Genomic DNA, 24,615 nt, shown 5'->3' with positions numbered 1-24,615 from the left:
ACTGATATTCATGTGTCCAGTAATATTTATCAAGATTCCCTTCCTTCTGTGTAATTTACGTGTAATTTGTTATTGAGAGATTACGATCATTAAACAGGCTAACGTTCTTTAGTGTGCGAACCAACAACTCCCTAACGACGTTTCAATTCGCGGACGCGGTAAACTTTGATATACTAACGCAGAGTAAATTTTGGAGCTGTTTCTATTGTTCATCAAGTGATTTTTCCCTGTGAGAATTTTCGATGGGCATTATTTTTGGTCTTAATACTAAAATTTAAATCTTGTCTAGTGGCCCAGTGAGCGCGGAATTTTCAGATTAATTTTGAACACTCTAAAAGTACACCTAATGTGAGACCAGTGGTTTATCAATAAAAATCATAATTTTATGCCGAGAAAAGACTCAATTCTTACCTGTTTTTGCCGAAATTCACTTTTAGTCGCCACAAAAAAGTTAGAATTTATGTTCGTTTTTTTTCTGCTGCTACTTCTGGCTATAGACCATAAAAATTTTACAAAGCGATTGCAAGCTAACCGAATTTCAGGATGAATGTAATATTCTTAAGCTGCAAAGATCTAAAAAATTATCTTAAATGAACAGAAATCCCTATAAAATCTCTATTAATTTATTTTTTCCTACGTACTATCCTGCATTCGATCGTATTGTTTAATACAGCAATCGCAGTTTTCATCCTTTTTTCTATTCCCGTCTTTCCCCGCTCTTTTGCAATACAAAGGATAGTTGTTGTGGCTACAAAAAAGATATTGTTAAACTGGTATCTTTTCAGAAATTACTTTTGAACTAATAGTATGCTCTCATTGAAAATATTTTGGAGCCACATTGACATCCTCCGAATTTTTTTTCTTCTTTTTTTTAGTTGCAATCTGATCGAATCAATTAGATTCTCCCTCAGTTTATCATGCAGTAATATTCCAATGTCGCACCCTTTCCTTTTTCCTACCATCTTTGTTGAATAGTTAAGTTGCCTTGCTCGCTATAACAGAACCTAAAATGCTTTAAATGAAACCTAAACCTGACTCCGTTGAATTTACGGCTTGAAATATGCTTACTAATTCTACAACTGCTTTTGCCTAGCTACTTTTTTACGGACTACAAGAACAAACAATGAATCTTATCATAGTATTTGGCTTGCGTTCAAGGCCCATTACATATCGAGATATACAATTTCAGAATAGAGAAAATGTATTCATGAGTATTTGATTATTGAATTTTTTTCTCCCTTATTTTTCTTTAATTTTGAAAAAAAAATTGTCCATAGTAAAATATGTCTATTTTTTAAAGAAAAATTCGTTTTTTGTGAAAGCCTTTTTTTATTAAAAAGAGTAAATTCGTGTCATTTACATAAAATTGAATTCCCCAAAAAGTTGTTCACGCGAACCTGATTTGTTTTAATGCATCTATAGAATATTTTGAGCAAAGACCAACTTTTCTCTAAACTTAATAATATAATAATAATATGTTTGTATTTGTATTGTAAGTGCACATAATAGCTAGAATAAATATGTCAGTGCTAGTAAGGATAGAAGAAAAAAAGAAAAGAAAAGAAAGGAATAGAAAAATACAGATTTTTTTTTTGAAAAAGGACTTATGCTAAATATTCCGTTTCACTATAAAACTTTTGGTAATAAAGAAATTATTTTAAACAAAAGAGAAGAAAGACTATTTCAATTAAAAAGTTGTATGCCATTTTACTCAATTTTAAAATGTTCATACGTGATCGTGGAATCTCTTTTCACGAACACGGATGAGTTTGAAAAAAAAAATCTAAATCTAAAAGGAGAAACTCTTCGTGCACTATCGTAAAAAATCAAGACAGCATGAGAGATTATGATAAAAATACTGAGGACAACGTGAAAACGGAAAAATTCAAAGATTAATTACCTTGCTCTATAAGAAGAGTAACTCCTTATACATTTAGATTAAGGAGGTAAGTAAGTACAGAGTGTAGAACAAAGATACACACCAGCCAAATTAATCAGAATGTGAAGAAACTCCAATCGCGTCGATCGATGAAGCATTTCGCGGTTTTATTCGTCTTCAATAGCTTTGTCCCTGCTAGCATATTTTTTGTCTCCTATGTGAATATACGTAAGGTTGAAGGTCAGTATTATAACCCTGAAAATGGAGTCTCTCAAGGGAACGCAATGATTTGTCAACGCAAATAGTGCAAAGTACAGAAGAAAAGCTTTTACGAACCTTCAAGGTAGCTGTGACCTTAAAGTTTACAAAACTTGCATAATATTTTTTTATGTGTTCTGTAATTTTTGCGGCGGTGGATCATTGTGGCATTTCTAGAGAGCAAGGATCCATTTCTAGAGTTATGATACTGAATTTCGCCCGAGGTATGCGAAAATACGTATTTTATGATGCTTTGTTCATGACTTCCATGCAGCCTCTCTTAATCACAGGGTAAACCACCTACGGACTGATTGTTGAAATTGATGCACATAGCGATAGACAAAGAAGACGTAGGGATTATGGAGCGATCCTATTGGTTGAAATGGGTGGTTCTTCTAGACCATGGGAGAAAATGATGGACTAACTATAGACATGGGTTGCCGTGAGGGACTCTACCTTCTTTGTCCGTCGCAACCACCCGCTTCCACTTATATGATCTCTCGATATACTTTTTGCCGTCTTTGTATATAGCTTTGTCTACCAATTTCAACTATCAGCCCGCTGGAGCTTCCTAAGGAAAAGACCTGTCTATGGAAGGACTATGAATATGGCCCTCAGAAGAGGCGATTTTGCAAGTTGGCAACTCTGTATTGACTCCTTTTAAATCCATTAAAAATATCGATTTTAGGTAAGGCAAGCTGTCTCACCATGAATCGATTATTTTACATGAATTTAATGGAGGCCAAACAGCGTTGCCGACTTTCGAGAATCACCACTGGCCCTCAGTGAAAGAGGTTCGGTAAAGTCTATCGTGTTGTGCTACAATTCTGAGATTTTCCTTATTAGTTAAATTAAAAATCAATTTGAATATTTTGTCAAACTCTGTGGCCTCTCATCCGAAGGATACGCCATGACGGCGTGAAATTAGACCACTCGATGTTTACGCTAGCGCGGCCCAAAGAGGGAAATCACTTTGAAAGCATTTTCAGAGCGGCAAATCTACCTGCAACAGTTGATTTCAATCAAATTACATAACGGTCAACCAAACTCCCTATCCGAGGCTCAGAAATTCGTTTAGAGCGGTCCTCCGCAAGTGATATGCTGCATTAAATTAGTTTCAGAGACAGTATGACTGGATCTAAAACGGCTCTCTTATTCCTCTTAAATCAGCGTCAGCCCGACGCGACTTCTCTCGTAAATGTTTCGTCTTGCCCCCTGCTCCATTGTAATGTTTCCTCGGGGATATTTTCTTTATGACGACCGGGAACCAATTACAGTTGATTTTAGTTCATAATCTAAACCCACGGATAGTAGAGTGTGACTTTTCGACGATTATTTTTTTATTCAGCGGTATGGAAAGAGCAATTTTTCTATCAGCTGATTCAATTATTTGCATCCTATCGTCAAAAGTTTATGCGAGGATACTCCTCTAATCCTGCATTGCTCCAGGGCGTAATTTTGTCATCAAATTCATGCCAGAAACTCACTTAGCGATGCACCACAAGGTTCGTATATTTGTATAAGTGTTCATACTTACTCACTTTTTCTCAGTTTTGGCACCTTAGAATACTTTTCCGACAAATGGAATCTCGTATGCTGTGCTAGGAAAGACTCAAGTGTAGGTAGATTCAAAAAATAAAAATCCCCTGACAAATTTCTCTTAGAAACATTTTTACGTATTTTTTTAAACAATTACTGAAGGGGTGTAATCCGCAGCTTTAAATTAATTTTATATTTTGATCAATTCAACCGTGCACAAACGTATGTTCGGCGTGATTTAGTAACACCAAATTCAACTGTGAACGTTCCGATTACTTAAAAAACTATGCCAACATTGTTTGCAATTGATGTTGAGAGTGATAACTGTATCCGTCTTTCCAAACCAGTGACCGGCCAAAAAAACTGACAAACCCTAGATGCAAAAACTGAAATATGTAACAGGAAAGTCAATGAGTTGAAGGAACAAAAGTTCATTTTTTTTTCTATTGAATGGAGAGGAAAGTCTTCCCCTTTATCTTCCTCAAAATAATAGTGAATTTACGCCTTTTCTTAGAGCGCACACACTTGCAATTTTTACACGTCCTTCTCTCCGTTATTCCCTCATTTTTATCGTGAAGTTAATTTATCGTCCATTTCGAAACGACTGACGACAATTCACGTCTTTATTATGAGAACTATACGTGTAACTTTTAAGCATGATATGAATGTTAATAATGTAGGTTCTCGAGTTTTTTACGAAGCATAAAGTCATTTAGTAGTCAATGGACCACTAGATAAGGTACGAATTTAAGCAATCTGATCCATGTTTCTTATCAGAATTTCACGTAGAACACGATTTACATAACGAAAATTACTGAAACCAACTCCTAATGAAGATATTAACGTTTTTATTTCACATTGGTTACGAGGAATTTGAACAGCCCGCTCACAAGAAACTCAAAGCTCTACGTGAATCAAATCGCGCACTACAACGGTTTCAGCAAGCTTCTCAATCGAGCAATGTTCATTTCCCACCATGTGTTTTTCAAACTATAAGTAATTTGCTATAGCTGAGCCAAAGCGTCAAGATCGAGGTTGCCAGATTTTTTTGTCACAGAGACGTTCATGATAACGTTTGGCGCGCGATGTGAATCACGCAGAGCATTGAGTTTTCATGAGCGGGTAGTTTGAATTCACGCATCAAGAATCATTTAATATCTTCGCAAGGAGTTAATTGCGGTAATTTTCGTTTCGCGCATCGTGTTCTACATGAAATTTTAGTTACGAAGCATGTATCAGAATGCTGAAATTCGTACCTTGTCTAGTAGTCCATTGCCATCAAATGAAGATAATGTCGTCCATATAAATTTTCACCGTTGTTTCTGCAAAATCAACCGAAGGGAAAGAACGGTTCGGTTCTCGGGGGTTCCTTATGTATTGGCTGCATTTAGCTCATTTCACATCCACATGGCAGGATTTAAGAATTAAATCCTGTTCAGGAATAGAAAGTCTAAGCTCAGCCTATCACTAAATATATAGCTTAAACTTCTAGATTGGTGCTCACTAACGCCTTCCAATTCATATAATATGCAACATTTTTACATAATGTACACGCAGAAGTCGAGGTATTCCTAGCCAGGGCTAAATGTTGATATCGGCGGAAAATGTGAGTTTGTTGCATGGATGATAGATCGTCGTCAATATTACTGTGGTGTAGTTAATTGTCAATGTCTATCACTAGTAAATAACATACTGCATGTTATGTGATACGATTCATGAACAAGTTGCGTGAGTGAATGTTCCGTACTATAGCGAAAGTAGTGGCGGATGTCGTGGAGATATAACTCGTTCTACGATGCACGAGGCAGGAACTCGAGTGGATGGTGGAATCGAGGATTAGTAGGCAAGTAGCAACCAAAACTGCGAATCGGAGATAAATGAACCTCGGTTTGACCTCTTGGTACCTCACCGCATGAAGCTGATACAAATAGAAATTTGAATAGCAAGCACATGGTTACGACGAAGGTCCCAATTGAGATTAAGTGGTGAGAATGAATTTGGGTAGTGATGTTTGAATGCAGGGAGGTACTAAATAGGTGTGCTCTAACAAGGACCGCGCATAGATGTCAAATAGTAGTATTAGAAAATGATTTAATTATGAATGATTAATGATAAGTGCTGAAGATCACTAAAAAGGTTGGTGGATAATCAAGAGGATTCAGTTGGATTACTGGTTCTTGAAAGGGGTATCATGCCTTTTTGGTCGCTTACCCATGACCCGAGTAAGTGATGGTCGGTGCAGAGGAGTTATTACTGTGTGTTCTGCCTTTTGGTATTCAGGATGGACAAAAATATCACATTCGGACTTGGTTTTCTCAGTCTCTGCACCTTGATAGCTGCTTGAGGCTCTTGAAAGGAGATCAGTGCGCCCATGGAATGATCTCTTGAAATTCCTCTCTCCTCAGCTATTTTTTTAAAATTAGTACCTAGAACTGCCACCAAACAGCACAGCTAGTTTAGCCTTCCTTCTCAGCTGGGAGAGGGAGAAATGTTCACAGAGCAAAAGGGTGAGAACTTCCCAAAAGCTTTATTATCCATGCAGATATTCTCAGCTTTTGTATGAAATTTAGCTCATTTGCGTAATGGGCTACTGTTTGATGATAATATGTACGTAGGCTGTTATCAAAGAGTCTGTTGCATACATTAAAATGAATTTTGGTCGAACAATGCGTACTGCATCACTTCGAAGGGGTGTCTTGTACTGTTGGCTGTAAACTTGACGGTTGGACGGGGCATCTTGTACGGTTAGTTCAGTTCATTTAAAAGGGTTTCTGTAGTGAATGTTGCATGTTTATGGCTATGAAATGAATGTGCGTTTCATGGCACGAAGAAGGTGTAACTCTTTTATCAACTCTTCTTGTAGGTAAATATTCTCGACTCTCTTTCGAGATAGATGCTGCAAAGCCTGGTGCATAAATGTAGTGATGGTCGCAAAGCAATAACTTCATACTGAGAGTCGAGACAACGCGGCCCACGGATGTCACAAACGGGGATAAAGATTACATAAATTGAACGTTTTTCATAATCTTTAATCATTCCCAAATTCCTGTCTCGGTTCCCTCTATCATTCCGTATGTGCCTTGCCGTGCCCCCGATTTCCTGGTTCATCCTAGTTTATAATCTTTGCAATTGTTTTAAAAATGTAATCTTCATTCCCGTTTGTGACATTGCGGAGGCCTAGACCACGGATCCAATCAGAAATGGATTCATATCGTCTTTACTCTCAGTATAAAGGGACTCTAGCAATGGCTATTCAGTGAATGAGTGGTGCGTCGCACAGAGTAGGTATAGTCATGTTTGTTTCACCCATAGGCAAATATTCTCGACTCTTCTCGAGGAGGCTATTACTTTATATGTTGACAGCTATTGAAATGCTTGGCACATATCTGTAGTGATGGTTGCATTGCCATGACCATGAAGTGAATGAGTAATGGCACAGAGTGGGTATAACTCTGTTTATTCTGCCTATAGGTAATTATTCTCGGCTCTCGTGTGAGATTCAGTTCATCCGCTCGATGGGCTACTATTTAATACAAATATACGTGCCGGCTAGTTTGATCGTGTGCATATCGTGGGTGAGTTTCTGGCTCAACCGGGGGGCCACCCCGGCCCGGGTCAACCTAGGTGTGGTCACCGTGCTCACCATGACCACGCTCATGTCCTCCACCAACGCGGCGCTGCCTAAAGTCTCCTACATCAAGTCCATCGACGTTTTCTTAGGCACCTCTTTCTTCTTGGTGTTTGCTGCCCTCGTAGGTAAGTCCAACGTTTCTAGTTCCACCACCACACCGCATCACCCTCCTACCAAACGTCTCGTCTCATCTCATCTCATCTCATCGTGTCATCCGTCAGTGTCGATCCCAAGTATACCCCTGAAGCATCATTTCTCGATTCCACCTCGTATGAAAAATAGCCACCTCGCTTATATGGTTCAATTCAATAACGAGTAGATCAAAATTACCGCAGGGAAATGGCTATGAAGTGGACTACCTTTGCGCCGGAATTTCCTCGTCTTAACCTCATATTTCTCTCCTTACATATCTGAGATGAAGCTTTCTTTTGCGAGGCGGCGGATCATCTGTCCTATATTTTCCTCTTTCGCGAATGACCAATGATTGTAATTGCAAGGAATTCCGGGATTTATTTATTGTTTTCTGTGAATAATACACACAATTTGAGTAACTTTAATTCAAATACGAGCGGAATTTTAAAAAATCACATCAAGGCACTTTTTTTTCTCCAGTTGGACAATGTATGCGTAACTTGAACGTTCTTACTTCCGTTAAAGGCATTAAATTTAAGTAAATCCTAGTTTGTTAGCACATACCGATCAAGAATATCCTTTCAGGTCCCATATTCCTTGAATCCTGATTCATAAAATGAAGCTTATAAACATCATCCACTCGTTAAATAAAGAAACTGTTTTTTTTTTATTGTCCTTTGTGGCTAAAAGTCTGGTTAACATTGGATTTTTGATCAAACGTGTTTCATGCGCAGTATATTTTATCTTCCGACACTTATGTCAATCTTTTTCAAGAAGTAACAATAATCCTAAACCATATTTTCTAATATAGTTGATTCATGTAAATAGAACTAAAATCACAATGCAAGGAATGAAACAAGAAAACGTAGATGATAAATGGATAAACTTCCTTAAAACTGATGATAAACTTCCTTCTTCTCATTATCACATTGTCGCAGTACCAAAGATGGGCCAAAGACGAAGACACATTTTAGCCATGTCTTACGCGAATAATTTCAGGGTGAAAAATTAGCATAACTTTGAAAATGATTCAATCAGTTATTTGTCCTAACTAATACTAGTTAATACAATTCATTCGTTTGCACCTTGTAACTTTACACTCATAGCTTCCGTAGCCTCACAATGGCTCATATGTATACTTCACATGAGTCAAGCTTACTACAATAAACTCGTGAGCTTAAATAATCAAAACTTAGTTTTAGGCTCGGTAATATCTTAGTGTGAAGGCACTTGCTTGCATGCAAATCATAGATAAATAGTAGACTCGAAACTCGCCAAAAACATGATGTAATTATTGCAAGGACTGTTTCGGCGGCGGCTCGTCAATAATATTAATACCAGTATACTAATATACTAGTATTAGTATACTAATATACTAGTATACTAATTACTAGTATACCAGTATTACTAGTATACTAATATTACGTTGCTGAAGTAATAATACTAACCTCGACATGTCTTAAAAAGGTCCAGGATAAGAATAGCATACAGTTTATAATTTCAATATTTGGTTGAGCCTTTACAATTTTTCTCGAGTTAATAGATCTTTAAGAGACTAGCAATTAACACAAAATTAGAATCAAATAGTTTTATGATTGATCGCTGACCAATGGTACTTCAATAAACCGCCAAAATCTTCCAATCTTCTTAAATCGAAATTTCAGGTATGAAACCGCAAACGACTCAATAACTTTCATTGTAGATGAATTATGGTAGAATGAAAGAAAAGTTGAATCGGTTACTTTCCTTCGCGTACATCAAATGAAAAACTGTCAGTTGCATTCTCAATGTGGGCAATTTCTAGGATTAAGCAAACCGTCCGTGTTCGAGGCGCAAACCATCGAATTTTCCCACTTGAAATTATGGTAAAGAATCGACCATTAAAGTATTCTTTGCGGACACCTGGAAAATCGATTATTTTCCATGGGTTTAAATGGTAGATAGATCGATTGATCTCAAAACAAGACACACCACCTCCTGGTTCAGTGGCTGGATAATGCCTCCTAAATCTGGAATCTACTAGCGTCTTAACCTACATAATGGGCATTCTTATAATCTGTGGGTATAAATTACGTACTTGTACGTGTTACTCTGAGACCCGGCGAGTTATTTTAAATTAAAGTTCAGCTCTGTATGGAAAGTATCATCGCTAATGATTCGCAGGTTTACTTACACTTAATTATATTTATTATTTTTTTATCATCGCAACAAAACCACTCATCGAGTTCAACTTTTCCCTCCTACCTGCGTTGCTCTTCCATCCCTTCTACCCAATTTTTCCGTGCATCGTTTTGCAAAAGGACCTCGGAATCGACAAAAATCCACAGCATCTCACTAGGCGTCGCCAGCTTCAAGTTTCATAGGTCCGCGATGACGTCGTCGATGGTGAACCTGGCCAGAAACTCACCCATCCTCATAATCTTCATTCGGTTTGTACAGAACTATTCTCGCACGCCTTTTCTTGTGTTGACTTTTCCACTAGTTGTGTGTGTCGGTGTGTTTGTGTTGGTACAAGTGTGCGTTCAGTCGAGCTGATCAGTCACTTTTTGTTTTTGTTTTCATAGCAGTGTGTCTCTCACGACTTTGAAAGTCCACACCTTCTTCAGTGGCGTGGCGTGCTTTGCGATATATCGAATGATCTGCCATTTAAACCCATGCTAAAGAATCGATTAGTAAGGTGTTCGCTGCGAACACCCTGATAATCGATCTTTTTCCATAGGTTTAAATGGTATATCAATCGATATATCGCAAAGCACGCCACGCCACTGACCTTCTTTCCTCTGTCTTCTTCATAACTTTATCATACTTCAAAGTATTCTCTTTTTTCCTGAGACTTTCCCCTAACTCTCTTATCCCCAAAAAACTCGACTAGATCTGTCGAAAAAAATATCAAACTTCACGAATTACGAATTATGTCTCTTATTCCTGAAACAAAAACCAAACGAGATTTTTCAAAAAATATTAACCTTTGCCAAATTGCAGATGACTAAAGAGGTACACTCAACCTTCAAGGTATCTTTTATTTATTAATTTTTTCAACCTAAACTTGTCGCATTTTCTCCTCTGTGCGAATACTTGTTTTTAGTTTACATTTTAATTGTTGAACAGTACGAGAAAAAATTCAACTTTCTACTTCAATTGATGCAAACAATTCCTTCAATTACCATTATTTATTTTTGTAAATGAATTGCAAGGTAAAAATATATATTGATTCTAGTATTCAGCAGTGGCGTGGCTTTGCGATGTATCGATTGATCTGCCATTTGAAGCTATGGAAAAGGATCGATGTACAGGGTGTTCGCAATGAAAATCTTAATAATCGATTCTTTACCATAGCTTCAAATGAGCAAATACCGATTATCGATCATTCACGCCTCGCCTTCGGTCTTCAGATCTGTCCCTTTGAGTTTTTACGATGCGTAACAAGTGACCTGTGTCTATACCAAAAAATGGACTGTGAGGTAAGCACATTTTTGATATTTTACAGCATTTGAATTGTAATACAGCAGCTTAAAGAACGCCCTATTTTCGTAGTAAATTACGCTTGCTCGTTCAAAAAGGCATTAAAATTCAGAGTCATTTGTAGCCAAACTTCATCCAAGTTTTTAAGAGCAGTTTTACTAAGATAAAGAACCGCTCAATCGTCGTCGAGAGAATGATTGATCAGGGTAAAAATAATGTTCCTCAAGGCAGACTCTAAAAAAAAGGTAAAATAACAAAGACGAAAATGTGCTTATTTCATCGTCTACGTAATTTTTTGATCATGGCATTTTATTTCATTTTTACTAATAAAATGAAGTTTTAGGTTGATGCATAGGAATTTATATTCGAGCCTTTTTGCCTATATGTAGCCGCTCCTAAGAAAAAGGAGTAAAGGATCTCAGTCCACAAAAACTTAAAATTGAATCATTATATCAGAGCACAGCGGAAAGCTTTGAAAACATTTTGGAGCAAAAAAACAAGTTAGTATCAAACCAAACTGGAGCTGTGCTGAGTTGAAATTTGCAATGAAATTAGTAGTCTCAAGGAAAATGTATGTAAAATTCTAATTTGCCAAGTTTAGGGCACGATTTTACAGGTCTTGTACACAACGGTACAACGGCAATGGCAAATAAATGATTATTGAGGTGTTCGTTACGAACTTTCTGAAGATCGATCTATGTCCACAGGTTTAGATGATAGATCAATCGATTAATTTATTACAAAGCGTACCACGCCAGCTGCTTATACGCCCTCTCCCGGCACAAAATTGAACTAAACCGCTCACAACTTGCAACTTTATTCCTCAGGAGACCATTAATTTAGTTTTTGACCAAAATTTTAAAAACCTATTTTCCGACCTAATTCAATAAAACGTTAAAATACATTACAATTTAATAATATTGAGAATTATTTTTAAAAAACCTTTCAAGATTCAATGAGTAATCAAAACTGGTCTCACAATGAAGCATTTTCATGCGGACAAGATCGCCCAATCAGCTCTCTCCGTTTACTTCTTGTCTCTTTGCTTTTTAGGGGATCTTGAAGTAATTAATTGCTTGAATTTCAAACTCTCTCCATATGTGAAGAACATAACTAGACTATCCACCTTGCTAAAAAAAAAAAAAAAAAAAAAAAAAAAAAAAAAAAAAAACTTAAGTGACCGCTATTTGGATGTTTAATTGATCATATTCGACAATCGAGTGGAAAGTTTTTTTTTTTGTTTTTTTTTTTTTTAAGAAAAAGAACACCAATAAAAATAATTCATTCAAAATATAACTGAAGTCAACCCTCGTCCTTTTAAGAGTTTCTTTTCACATCTCACATAGTGATCAGATCATACATTTTTTAACTAAAATCATGCTTGTTTCATTCAAGACTTTATCCCGTTGAAAGAAGAAGCTTGAAAATTTATTTAACGCCCAGGAGGTCAAAAAGACGAACATCCGCAATTCGTGTACCTCGAAAAGTTCATAACGATCACGGCTCAATCGATTGGTTTCGCGCATGCTCAAACAGTAGCGAGGCGTGGATAGTCGATTATACTATCGATATTTCTCCATTTGAAGCTATGGTAAAGAATCGATTACTAAGGTATTCGTTGCGAACACCCTGTTTATCGATCCCTCTCCCTAGGTTCAAATGGCAGACCAATCGATATATCGCAAAGCAAGCCATGCCACTGTGCCCAAGCTTACAGGATTGAAAGTTCAAAGTTGGAGCTACTAAGGATGAACGGAAACAGAAGCCAGGATTAGGCTGGGGCACGTGTTAAAAGTTGGGAACTTAAATCCGAGATCCCGTATTGAACGACGGCACGTGCTACAAAGCTCGCAACTTGCGCAGGTACGGGGTTGCCAAATTTTACCGATAGTGCTTCAAATATAAGAAATCAATGAAAGGGTGAGAAATGAACATTTCATAATTTAAACAATGGTTTTAAAGGGGGAAAATATGGCAATGCAAACTAAAATTGATTTCTTACTAGATCGCGCCCGGGAGGTTCTAGGATTTTAATTTTGATTTCGAGGTAATTTTAATATGCAACGGTACCGACGGATGAAAATTCAAAATTCTGGCTGCCTAATAGATCCGAACAGATTCGGTCTTTTTTGCATGATGAAAGCTGTAGGGAAATACTAAGCTTAAGAAAATTAATTATACTGAACTTTTTTTGTGCCCCAAAAATGTATGAATTTGTTTATTGGTCATATTAGCCGCATAGCAAGCAAAAAGTTAGACGCTGTCTCCTCTAAATATATTCATTGAAAGGAGGAAATTTCTCGGTCATTCCCGCCAAAATGTCTCCATCTCTTTCAACAGTTCTTCCTCAACCGTCAAAATTATCACCGTGAATTAAGTCCCAAATATCAGCCTCCCGGAAGTTTGGAATGAAAGAAACAAAGAAAAGTGCCCACTGATCGATCATCTTTATTGATACCTAACAAATTGAAATTCATTTAGCTTTTACCAAAAGTCCGCGACTTTGTACTATCAATTTTACCCAGATCAGTAGAATTAATAAGTTCAAGTTACTAATAAGTAACATTAGACACATTAAAAAAAAACTATGATCAGCTCAAGACATTCCAAACAAAAATTAGATTTCTTCTCCATACCAAGACCTCAGTGTACCTTAATTTGAATAATTTTACTCCAAAAGATATATCCTCTTTTTAATGAATGCTTAATTTACTAACCCGTTTTTTTCAAAATTCAGGTATTGTAAAAGATTCTCGTTATTCATATAATAATAATTTTATATACTTATCACAAACGTGGAACTGTCAATGTCTGAATTTCATTTCTAACGGAGAGGGTTATCCCCCTACCTCATTTAAAATATTGTTCATCTTCCCTGCTCCATTCAAATCTTTACTTCTTAACCTTTCTGTTCCTCTTACTTTTTTCTTCTCCTTGTACACGTGCTTAATTAACGTGAAAAGTTCTACCGAGACTTCAGCTGTCATAGAAACACTGTGATCGCCGGCGTGATTCTATTTTCAACTAAGTCTGGTCGCTCAGTTTTCATCTCAGGTTCCATTTTCATTCGTCTCCGTGTGTCTTGTGGCGATTGAGTTCTATGTGCATTATGTGCAATATTATTGTGGCTGTGTTTTTTGTTTGAATCTGGGTGTTGATGTTGGAGTCCGCCTGACAAACTCCCCAGACGGATGGTGGAACTCCTCTTTACTGTTACTTGTAAAAACATTTAAAATTGCATTTTTCCCCCGTTTCTGAAATCAAATTTTGACTAGTTTTTTTCTTTTTTAGTCCTTGCATTGAATCCATAGATGAATTGTTTTATTTTACGATTCCTTGTTGTTTTCAAAGGGAATAAAGTATTACTAAGTCGTAAACCTGAAGAAAACCCTTCAAATGAATAAAAACTTATATTTTCTCCATGAATGTTTCTCTACAAAAACAACGGAGTACCAGCAAACTTTTTTTTTACATGCAGACTTTTAAAAAATGTTTATAGTTCCAGATAAGCAGCCATAATGTGCGAGATACAATTAGGTACATGGCCTGATGTTTCGGATTCATATTTTTCTTGGTGTCCATAGACATGTCTTGAAGACTTGTCAACAGCATTGCATATCAAGCAACTTCTTCTACCATCTTTGAAATTTTCCTAAGTTCGGTTAATTTTACCATCCTTCTTAAACGCAAATTTGAACGTTAAAAAGTGTTATCAAAGACTACGGAACATACTTCTAGTGACCGAAAAATTTGATTTTTCGTGATGGACAATTCATGGTAGCCAAATTGGTGGCGAAAATACTAAAAAGATATCGTAATTTATCACCGTCAATCAAATTCTGTTCTATAAATTCTTCTGGCGCGTAAGCTAGGTCTCTTTCATTTTTGAAGTGTGGCCTAGAGGCAGGTTTTTGTCGCAAATCATTTTAAGTGCCCAATGTTTCTTACATAATTTGCGGCAGCAAGCAAAATCTTGGCAAATGGATGTTAGTAGGTAACACAAAAATGGATCAGTGTGAATTTTATTATTTTTCTGATTTTTCTTTATAAAAAAATCTCGTTGCTCGGTCTATTTTAGAAATATTCTAATCCTCCATCGATGCATCACGTGAACCATGTATCATGTGTAGGTATCGACATGGGGAGAAGCCTGTTCTCGAGAATCGCTCGGTCATCTTTTGGATTGGATATTGTTCTCAGACTAATCGCTTATTGCCAGATAAAAAATCATCGTGAAACCATTCTCTTGCACACATTTGCCTCAGATTTGAATCAGAGGGAAACTGGGTAATCATTTCACTGATCCCGCGTCAGAAACCTTTGAGGCTTTCTTCCGGATAGACGAGGCTCATGAGGATGTCAAAGAAGTCATTGAGCTTTATATTATCGCCTTAATTGTGGCACTAGATTTACAGTCACGATCAAAATATCTTGATAACCTCTCACTGGTTATCCAAGCCTCGTAAACAGATGACACAAAGGTCCCTTCCAAAAATTTAGCTTTTCCTTGCGTTTTTATTTACTTCACCTTTTGATGATTGATGGATGTTAGAAGAGGTATTTTGCTCTGTTATTTGTTTAAACTCCAAGAATACATATCTTCTCTTCCAGCCTCCATCGGTCAGCCATCATTAGGCGAAGGTACGTGTTGTTGTGCGCAAGGTTAAGTCGAATTTACGAGATCAGCTGTTGTTGCCTAATTAATACCGCTCAATGAAGTGGCAGAGGTCTGAGTTTTTGAAATGTTTGATAGTTTTGTGAAAAATTGTTTTCTTAGAGCAATTGAAGATAATCGAGGCAGCCAAAATCAGGGGCGGATCCAGCAATTTGGCAACAACGGATTCCTTCCATTTAAATCTATGCTAAATAATCGATTCTTATCGGGGCACTTGGCCCCTCCAAGAATCGATACATTTCTATAGGTTTAAATGGAGAAAAACAGTGTTGCCAGTTTGCTGGATCCGCCAATGGCCAAAATCGGGCCTTGACGAGAGAAAATTGACAAATGATTAAAACTCCGATTCCTCGTCTTTGCTCAAATTTTCCACCTGATCTCTACCCTCCTCGATTTCGCTCAGTCGCTCTCAAAAAAACATAACTGCATTTCACGAGAGTCCTCTCCATGTAAGTTTACGCATTTATAGACTGCGACAGAACATAGTCTGACGTCATTTATACATGTAAAGTAAATGCAAAAAGTAAGATGAAGGATCTTCTGTCGCAGTCAAAATTGCGTAAACATATTTGGCGTGGACTCTAAGGGGTATTTTGTATTGGTCGGGATGTGTCGATGACTGTGTGCTGCAAGTGTGGTTGATTGTGTGCTTTATGTCAGCGGCGCTGCGTCTAATTATATTCTGCCCACGACACTGCCTTTGCTGCGGCAGTATCTCCGCAACATTGACTTCACTGCAACGTCTCAAATACGACCAGCGACAAGAAACCCTTCACTGGTATCTTAGCAATGGTGGAAGCTTTTATTTTCGGGACTTCAGCATTCCACTGCTAACTTACCTACATGGTTGATGTTCAACAACGAGTCGGCAGTTTCGTTTTGCAAACTTACCAAAGTTTGGGAAACTTGTTTGGCTCAAGATGTCACCCGTGGCTCATCATCCACCATGTAGGTAGGTCAATAGCCGAAATAAGAGTGATGACTGTTGCTCCCTTAAAATCGTCCATAAGGAATTGCCGAATCCCCGAAATTAAAAGCTTCCACCTGCCCCGAAGAGGCCAGTAGAGGGTCTCTTGTCTCTGAGTACGATGAAGATTCTGCAACATTACCTGCGTTGCAGTGTCTATGAAGTTACAGAGTTACTGGTGTGGCATGTCACTCTGATGGAGTCTCTTTTGCTGCGGTGGTATCTCTGCAACAATGGCTTCACTGCAACGCCTCAAATACGACAAAGATTCAGCAGTATTACCAGCGTTGCAGTGTCTTCAGAGTTACAGAGTTACTGGTGTGGCATGTCTCTTTGGTAGAGTCTAGAGCCCCTTTATACTGAGAGTCAAGACAACACCCCCTCATGGAATCGAAAACGGGAATAAAGATTACAGAAATTGAACGTTTTTCGTATACTTTGATCGGCCCATTCTCAAATTCCTCTCTCCGTTCCTTCTCTCATTCCGTTTGCTCCTTGCCGAACCCATAATTCCCTGGTCCATTCCAGATTATAATCTTTGCAATCGGCAAAAATGAATCTTTATTCCCGTTTGTGACACTGTGAAGGCCTAAAATACGGGAACCGATCAGAAATGGATTCACATTGTCTCGACTCTCGGTATAAAGGGACTCTAGTAGAGTCTCTGAAACAGCGCCTCCGCCGAGCAGTTGTCTCAAAGACAGAGTCTGCGATAGTGTCTCTGCTGTGGCACTATCGCTGCGCGACGACGCGATGCGTCCCTTCTGCAATGGCTAATCGTTGACGGCCGGTGGCCCTTTTCTAGGCAACTACTCGAGACTGGCGTGCGAGATCCAGTTCGTGCGCTCCATGGGCTACTACCTCATTCAAATTTACATCCCCTCGGGGCTCATCGTCATCATTTCGTGGGTGAGTTTCTGGCTCAACCGGAACGCGACGCCGGCCCGGGTATCCCTCGGCGTCACCACCGTGCTCACCATGACCACGCTCATGTCCTCCACCAACGCCGCCCTCCCCAAGATCTCCTACGTCAAGTCCATCGACGTTTACCTCGGCACCTGCTTCGTCATGGTCTTTGCCTCGCTCCTAGGTATGTCCCGCCCGACTCCGATCTCTGCATGCTACCACACCCGTCTCTCCACCTCGACCGCCACACCCTCACCCGCTCCCACTCCCCACAATCCACACAATCATACATGCCTTTTTAAGGTGAATCTACCGCGGGTCCGTAATGATAGAGTGCGTCAGATAATGGAAGTCGAAAATGACATCGTGTTCGACGTCATGACCAAACAACTTGCTTGGTATGGTCATGTCAATAGGATGACTGAAGAGAGGCTGCCAAAAAAGATGCTTGATTGGGTTCCTCCTGGGTGTAGACGTAGGGGACGCCCAGTGAGAGGTTGGCGACAGGGGATGTTGAGTGAGATGAGGGAGTGTCAACTCCCTGATGACCTGTGGGAAGACCGAGCTTTGTGGCGATTAGGCGTCGTAAAGCGCCAAAGAGCGCTGTAAAAGCGACTCATATGTATATGTATGTATCTACCGCGGGTCGTTGTTCAAAAATTTCCGCATAGGGCGCGCCATCGCTAAGGTTTTTTTTTTCACTGAAAAAAATGGCATGCCGTTTTAGCATCTAGGACGTCAAAAATGTGTCTGGTGATCCTAAAATGCTGCCTTGATTGCCCACGCAGTTGAATTTGCATTCATAGGATGTAAAGTTTACTGAAAGGGCAGTGAAGGCAGCATCTTGGGAACACCAGACACATTTTTGACATTCGAGGTGCTAAAACAGCATTTTATTTTTTCAGTGTTCGACTTTTCTGTAACGATACACAGGGTGTCCCAGGTCCTAGTACGAATATTGAAGGAGTCAATTCTTTGGGTCAAAAAAAGACGTTTTTGTGGTAGAACTTCGTTTCCAAAAACGATTTCCTTGGGGCCACGGCCCCCAAAGCTGGAGACAAAAAATCGTCTTTTTAACACTGTGACAATGTCTATCCACCAATATTCATGAAACTTGGTAACTGGGGTTCATGTTTAGCTTTCTTTTCATTTTTGACCTCCAAAAAAGGAAAAACTCATTTTAAGGGAGGCTTTGGAAAGGGGGGTTATCGAACGTAAAATCGGCCAAAATTAATGTTTCTGGCGACAAAAATTGATTTTTGACGAAACCACTAGATTTAGCGTTGAATAATATTAAGAAAATGTATCTAGCGTTTTTTTGCTACGGCTCGTCGTTTTCGAGATAATAGGGATTAATAGAGGATAATTATTTTTCCTTGAAGATCGTACCACGCAAGCATTTTTACTAGCGAGGAGATGAAGTGTAACAGTTATTTCCGAAGTTCCAGAAATCGAATTCAAAAATAATGTAATTTAAAAATTAAGTTAAAAAAAGACGAAGAGAAGACTTAGGGTCGTACGGAATGACTTGAACCGACCAATCATGTGCAACCTCTCTCAACAGTTGAAGCTACCTCATTGCATACATGGAGTCCCGTAGGCTCATGGCGAATCTCGAAAGTTGGTAACGCTTTTTTCTCTGAATATGAGTCCGATATAAATAATCGATTTCAGGCGAAGCAGCTTGCTGCGAGAGGCATCGATTGTTTTACATAGATTGAAATGGGGGAAACTCAAAGCTGCCAACTTGAGAGAGTCGTCACCGGACAAACAAAGGTCGTGTTCGATTTCCAGTTTTTCGTATGTATTTTTTTAGCTCGCTTTTTATTTTACACACCTTGAGGTATCCTGCTGCGCTACTAGAACACTCTTTAGTGCAAATATGATATGAATTTTTCAAAATAATAAAATGATCCCTCACTTCGGATTTGGATCCTAGAATAGTTGCCATGTTGCATTGATAAGCGTCAGTTCTTCCCTTGGAGTTCAGTGCTTATTATGCAAATTTTGTCACAAAACCAACCTTGGATCACAGCAGCGCAGCACCTAACAGGAGTTTGTTACTGGACCTAGCGGGGTAGATTCACCTTTAAGTCGTCAAACCTACGAAGTCACATTCCATTTTATACAATACTTAAGTGTGGTGTGTGTCATGTTTTGTGTTACACAGTTTTTCTGTACTTCATCATTAATAATTGGACAGCTTTAAGCTTCTTGCTTGATAAAAACCCAGCGGCTAGGCGTGAATGATCGATTATCGATATTTCCCCATTTAAAGCTGTGGTACGAAATCGATCGTCAAGGTGTCCTATGCAAACACCCTTTCTATCGATTTTTTTTATAGGTTTAAATGGCAGATCAATCGATAAATCGCAAAGCACGCCACGCCGCAGATGAAACCGGTAACTTATCTGGATTTTTAGGAATTTGTGAACTAGCGTTCTTGAACATTTTGGTTTAGCCATTACGCACTTTGCCTCTGACTACAAATAATTTTACTCTCAAGCTTTATTTGTGAAAGGTATAAAATTAAAGCAAAGCAAAATATCTGCCTGAAGCTTACAATCAGGGTCATTAATCTCAACACTCGCTTTTGTACAATAGCATCGCTTTAGCAAGAAATTCGTCCAAATCCGGTTAAAGAAATATCAAACGTCCCGCCAATGTTGGGATATTTTTTTCGTTCTTCATTTCCGATCTGTTATTTTTTCCGTGAGTTTTAAAATTCCTGAACTTCGAATGTAAGTGTGTCTAAAGTTTTTGCCTCGAAATTTTCTCTCTTTTTATTTTTAATGCAACGCAGCATTTTTTATAACTCTACTGCGTACACTTCAAATGAGTCAGTCCCTGATTAGATGGAATGTGATTAAAGTAAAGACATAAATGCATTGTAATTATACCAAGGTCCCAGGAACTGTTTATTTCACGAACGAACAAAACCCAGCCTTTTTTCAGACTATAATTTTTAATTACACTTTCGCTTGAAACTAATCGTGGCCTCTTTTAATTCGGGAAAGTATTTTCGATGTTTAAGCTAATTCAAAAGTAAAGTGTGCGCATCGGTGCCGCTCATCTTTCGCCGCCACATATTAAATGTATTATTTACCACTAACTTTGGTCTTCTCATCAGACTCAGATTAAATGGCAATCAAGAGAGAGCAAGTGCCAGTGTCGAAAAAAAAAAAAAAAAAAAAAAAACTAACGTTACTTATGCATTGCTTTGTCACGCCTGTAGTTTTACCGCTAGCTTGAAAATTTAGTGCGCAACCAACAAAATGCACAGTCGGCAATGAGTGCTTTTACCCAGTGGCGTGCCGTGAATTGCGATATATCGATTGCTATGCCATTTAAACCTATGCTAAAGAATCGATTATTAAGGTGTTCGCTGCGAACACCCTCTTAATCGATCGTTTTCCATAGGTTTAAATGGCATAACAATCGATATATTGCAATGCGCGCCAAGCCACTGCTTTTACCTCGAATTATGTCATACGTGATTCCCTTCCTTTATTGACATCTTAATATTCATGCATGTTCCTGCTGGATCGCTCAATACCCATTCGACGCCTCTTCCATTGAATTTCCCCCGTATTTCCCAAATTTCCATCTTTTAACTCCTCGTAGCCCCACTCTTTTTCCAGATAAAATTTAGTGTCACCATATTGTATTCTTTCTTTCAGGAAACATTGTAATATTACATGTATTTCAAATCAGATAATGCTTAACAAGGAAAAAACAAGGTTTTTCCATTTTTCTTTTTGATTTAAAATTGAGATAAGTCGGTAATTGATAAGCAGGTTTTTAAAAAGTAATTATTTGAGAAAATCTTGATTCTTCTGAAATAGACTATTCTTTTCTTAAAACGACTTTCCTTGATTTTTTTAATGTAAATTGAAGACTGAAACGCACAGGAGGGCGAGAGAATGAAATTGCTCAAGAAAAATTTGAAATTTTGATGCGTGATAATTTTGAATTGTGCAGCTCGTAAAGTGGAGAAAATTCATTAAAAATCTTCACTAACGTCTATCATTGATTTATTGCAATTGAAGAAATCTTGACTTCATTAGGATTTCGGTGGAAGAACAGGGCTGACTGTAAAATTACTGCTGGGGAAATTGACGACCTTTTCTGTAACCAGCGCACCTGGCTCATACGCGGTTTTACAAAATTCGTCGTTCCTCTAACGAAAGAACGTAACTTTATTTCAGTGTTGCCAAACTCTACCCCACATATTAAATTCTTACGAGGAAAGTCTCGGGCGTATCCCACTGAAAATGTCACCAATTTTTCCCAATTTTTCCTGATCCCATGCAAAAATCAACAAAAAATTCGGACGAAAGTTGCCTAGGTTGCCTGGAAAAAAATCAAATTGTTTGAGTCAGTGTTGCAACCTTGGAGTGAAGTTAACTTGATTCGATGGATGCTATATTTTACGTCAGAACGACGTGCGATATATCGCATCGATCGGCTCCATTTTTTGAGCTACTCGTCATTTTCTCGAATTTGGAGATCGCAATTCTGTTGTCAGGAGACTAAAGAATTCACTCACCAATTTTGACACATAAATTCAACGTAATAAAGGCGTGGTTTTTTAAGCGGAAAGATATGGCATTCGAATGCAATTTCGATATCATTATCGAATGCTATATTTTTCCTCTAAAAAACGACGCCTTTATTATGTTAAATTTTTTGGTCAAAATTGGTAAGTGAATTCTTTAGTCTCCTGACAATAGAATTGGGACCTCAAAATTAGAGAACGATATGGCGAAAAGGTGAAAAAATGAAACTAATCGATGCGATATATTGCATATCGTTCTGACACACAATATAGCGTCCATCGAATCACCCTACGTGGTATTCCGCTGTTCTCCCATCGATTTCCTCTCGTGTCGCTAGTGTTTCAGTCAGTGGAGAGGCGTGAATAATCGATTATCGATATTTACCCATTTGAAGCTATGGTAAAGAATCGATTATTCAGGTGTTCGTTGCGGACACCCTGTTTATCGATCCTTTTCCATGAGTTTATATGACAGATCAATCGATACATCGCAAAGCATGCCACGCCACTGGTTCCAGTATTTTTGGAGCTGATAATCGAGACTTCGGTTTTGTGTTGCAGAGTATGCGACGGTAGGTTATATGGCAAAGAGGATACAAATGCGAAAGAATAGATTTATGGCGATCCAGAAGTTACAAGCGGATCAGAAGAAAGGAGTCGAGGCTCATGTCTCAGGGGTTGGTGGAGACGACCACCAGGCAACCAAACACACAAGTGTCGCCAGCCTTAATCAAAGACACATACAAGTAAGTCTACCAACAAATTACATTTAAGGTCGGTTTCGTAGCTGTCGCCTAAACTGCTCCAATCCACAGAGAGACTTAATTGGCATCGTATCAATCGTGTTAAGGAAAAACGCCGTATGAACATTCAGAGTTGCCAAATTTCCTTCCGTTAAATGTTTATTTTTGCGGAAAGTTATGCATATTTTCCCTTGGAATTTCCTGATGTTTACGATATTATTGCGAACGAAAATGTCTGAAAAATTGGAGGAATATTATTGAACCTTTTTATCGTAAATTTTTTTATTGAAGGCAATATGACAACGCCTGAAGCCTCATACGGCGTTTTTCCTTAGTACAGCAGAATGACGCGTCACACTTTGGGTCACTAAAGCATGTGTTTTTTATTTGACATTCTGGAGAGTACCAGAAAAGCTTTCTGAAAGTACCAGGTGAGTAGATTACGTGGTGGTTTATATCAATTTTATTCGCTAACCTTTACAGGGCTTTGGATTGATTTTGTGAAAATTCTATGATTTTAACAAATCCAACAGTATCTGATGAGAAATCTTAAAATTTCCGAGTCCAAAATCTTCAAATGAACCGTTTTCAAAATAATTCTGTGGAATTTTGCCAGAGGCTCGTAAAAGTTGTCATTTTTCTTATGATGTTATGAAATCCTCCTGAGGAGTAAAATCACAATTTAAAAACTTATGATTCTCATTTAGGGAAGGAGCAGTTTTGTAGATAAATATGAATACTGGCCTAATTTATTAGTAACTATGAAGAAAGTCAAGAAAGGGTTCACTTAGAGGCAAATAAAGTACAGAGGCGGATCCAGCAATTTGGCAACACCGGATTCCCTCCGTTTAAACCTACATTAAATAATCGATTCTGTCAGAGCATTTGGCTCCTCCAAGATTCGATACATTTCCATAGCTTTAAATGGAGGAAAACGATGTTTCCAATTTGCTTGATCCGCTAAAGATGAAATACAAGCAAGCGACGAAGAAAGGAGCTTATGATTCATAAAGCGCGACTTTTTTGCCCTAACGAAGTGACCTCGGCACAAATTCGGTTCATGAGACCAGGAGTTTTGGCTTCTACGCCTGAAAATGCTGGTCAATGAGTTTTTTATCATAACTTTCGATTAAACGAAATCGGGAAGTAAAACCGTGCTCGTATTGAAGTTTGAATAGTACTTACCCGCACTCAAATTAACCCAAAATGGCTCTGAAAAGAAAATGGGTTTGTCATGCAACCAGCGACAGCGACAGTGCTTCACTGACTTATTTTGTCGTCTCTCTGACGCAAGGACGCATCTCAAATCCATCATGAGCCCTGCTGGCTGTATAACTCTGTGCTTTTCGTGGATCATGTAAAACCTGAGAGACGCCTTTACGTCATAGGGGCGACAATTTGTTAGAATCAGTGACTTTCACCATCCATCGAGTCATCTAAAAATTAGAATGAGTGCTTGCTCAGAATTTATAGCTCGGCATGAACTCATTAGTTCCCTTCATTCCGGTGGCTAGACGTAAATGATCGATTATCGATTTTTCTCCATTTGAAGCTACGGCAAAGAATCGAATATTAAGGAGTTCGTTGCGAATACCCTGTTGATCGATCATTTTCTGTAGGTTTAAATGGCAGATCAATCGATATATCGCAAAACACGCCACGCCACTGCCTCATTCATCTCTGATTTCTCATCATTAGATGCACTATTTTGTCATCTTGAGCGCACCGTAGTTTCTTTTAGTCTAACGCATCCATATTCCCGCAGCAAAGTTTGCTCGATCATTAATAGCGGTTTCTCGAGATTTTCGATATCAATCAGTATCCACAGCGCCAGAGGTAGTATTTGGGCTGCATTTTATTCATTG

The 24,615-nt window shown here is 38.4% G+C and overlaps 1 protein-coding gene across 9 annotated transcripts in view; it reads left to right on the top strand.

The window, feature by feature from the left end:
- Nucleotides 1–24,615, top strand: part of Rdl (Resistant to dieldrin) — a 334,060-nt gene that overhangs the window by 283,461 nt on the left and 25,984 nt on the right. For 7 of the 9 annotated variants that reach the window (XM_072305142.1, XM_072305143.1, XM_072305141.1 and 4 more), the window contains exons 7-8: nucleotides 17,349–17,633; nucleotides 22,569–22,753. In XM_072305142.1, the coding sequence (XP_072161243.1) occupies nucleotides 17,349–17,633; nucleotides 22,569–22,753 (470 nt within the window). Of the gene's footprint in view, nucleotides 1–7,147; nucleotides 7,433–17,348; nucleotides 17,634–22,568; nucleotides 22,754–24,615 lie in introns of all 9 variants that reach the window. The other 2 variants (XM_072305140.1, XM_072305139.1) reach the window with 2 other exon arrangements.

Source organism: Bemisia tabaci, chromosome 10 (genome assembly GCF_918797505.1).
Source record: "Bemisia tabaci chromosome 10, PGI_BMITA_v3".
In the NCBI taxonomy this organism is placed as follows: Eukaryota; Metazoa; Arthropoda; class Insecta; order Hemiptera; family Aleyrodidae; genus Bemisia; species Bemisia tabaci.
Note: the sequence above shows the minus strand (reverse complement) of the source record. Positions and strands in the feature narration are given on the sequence as shown.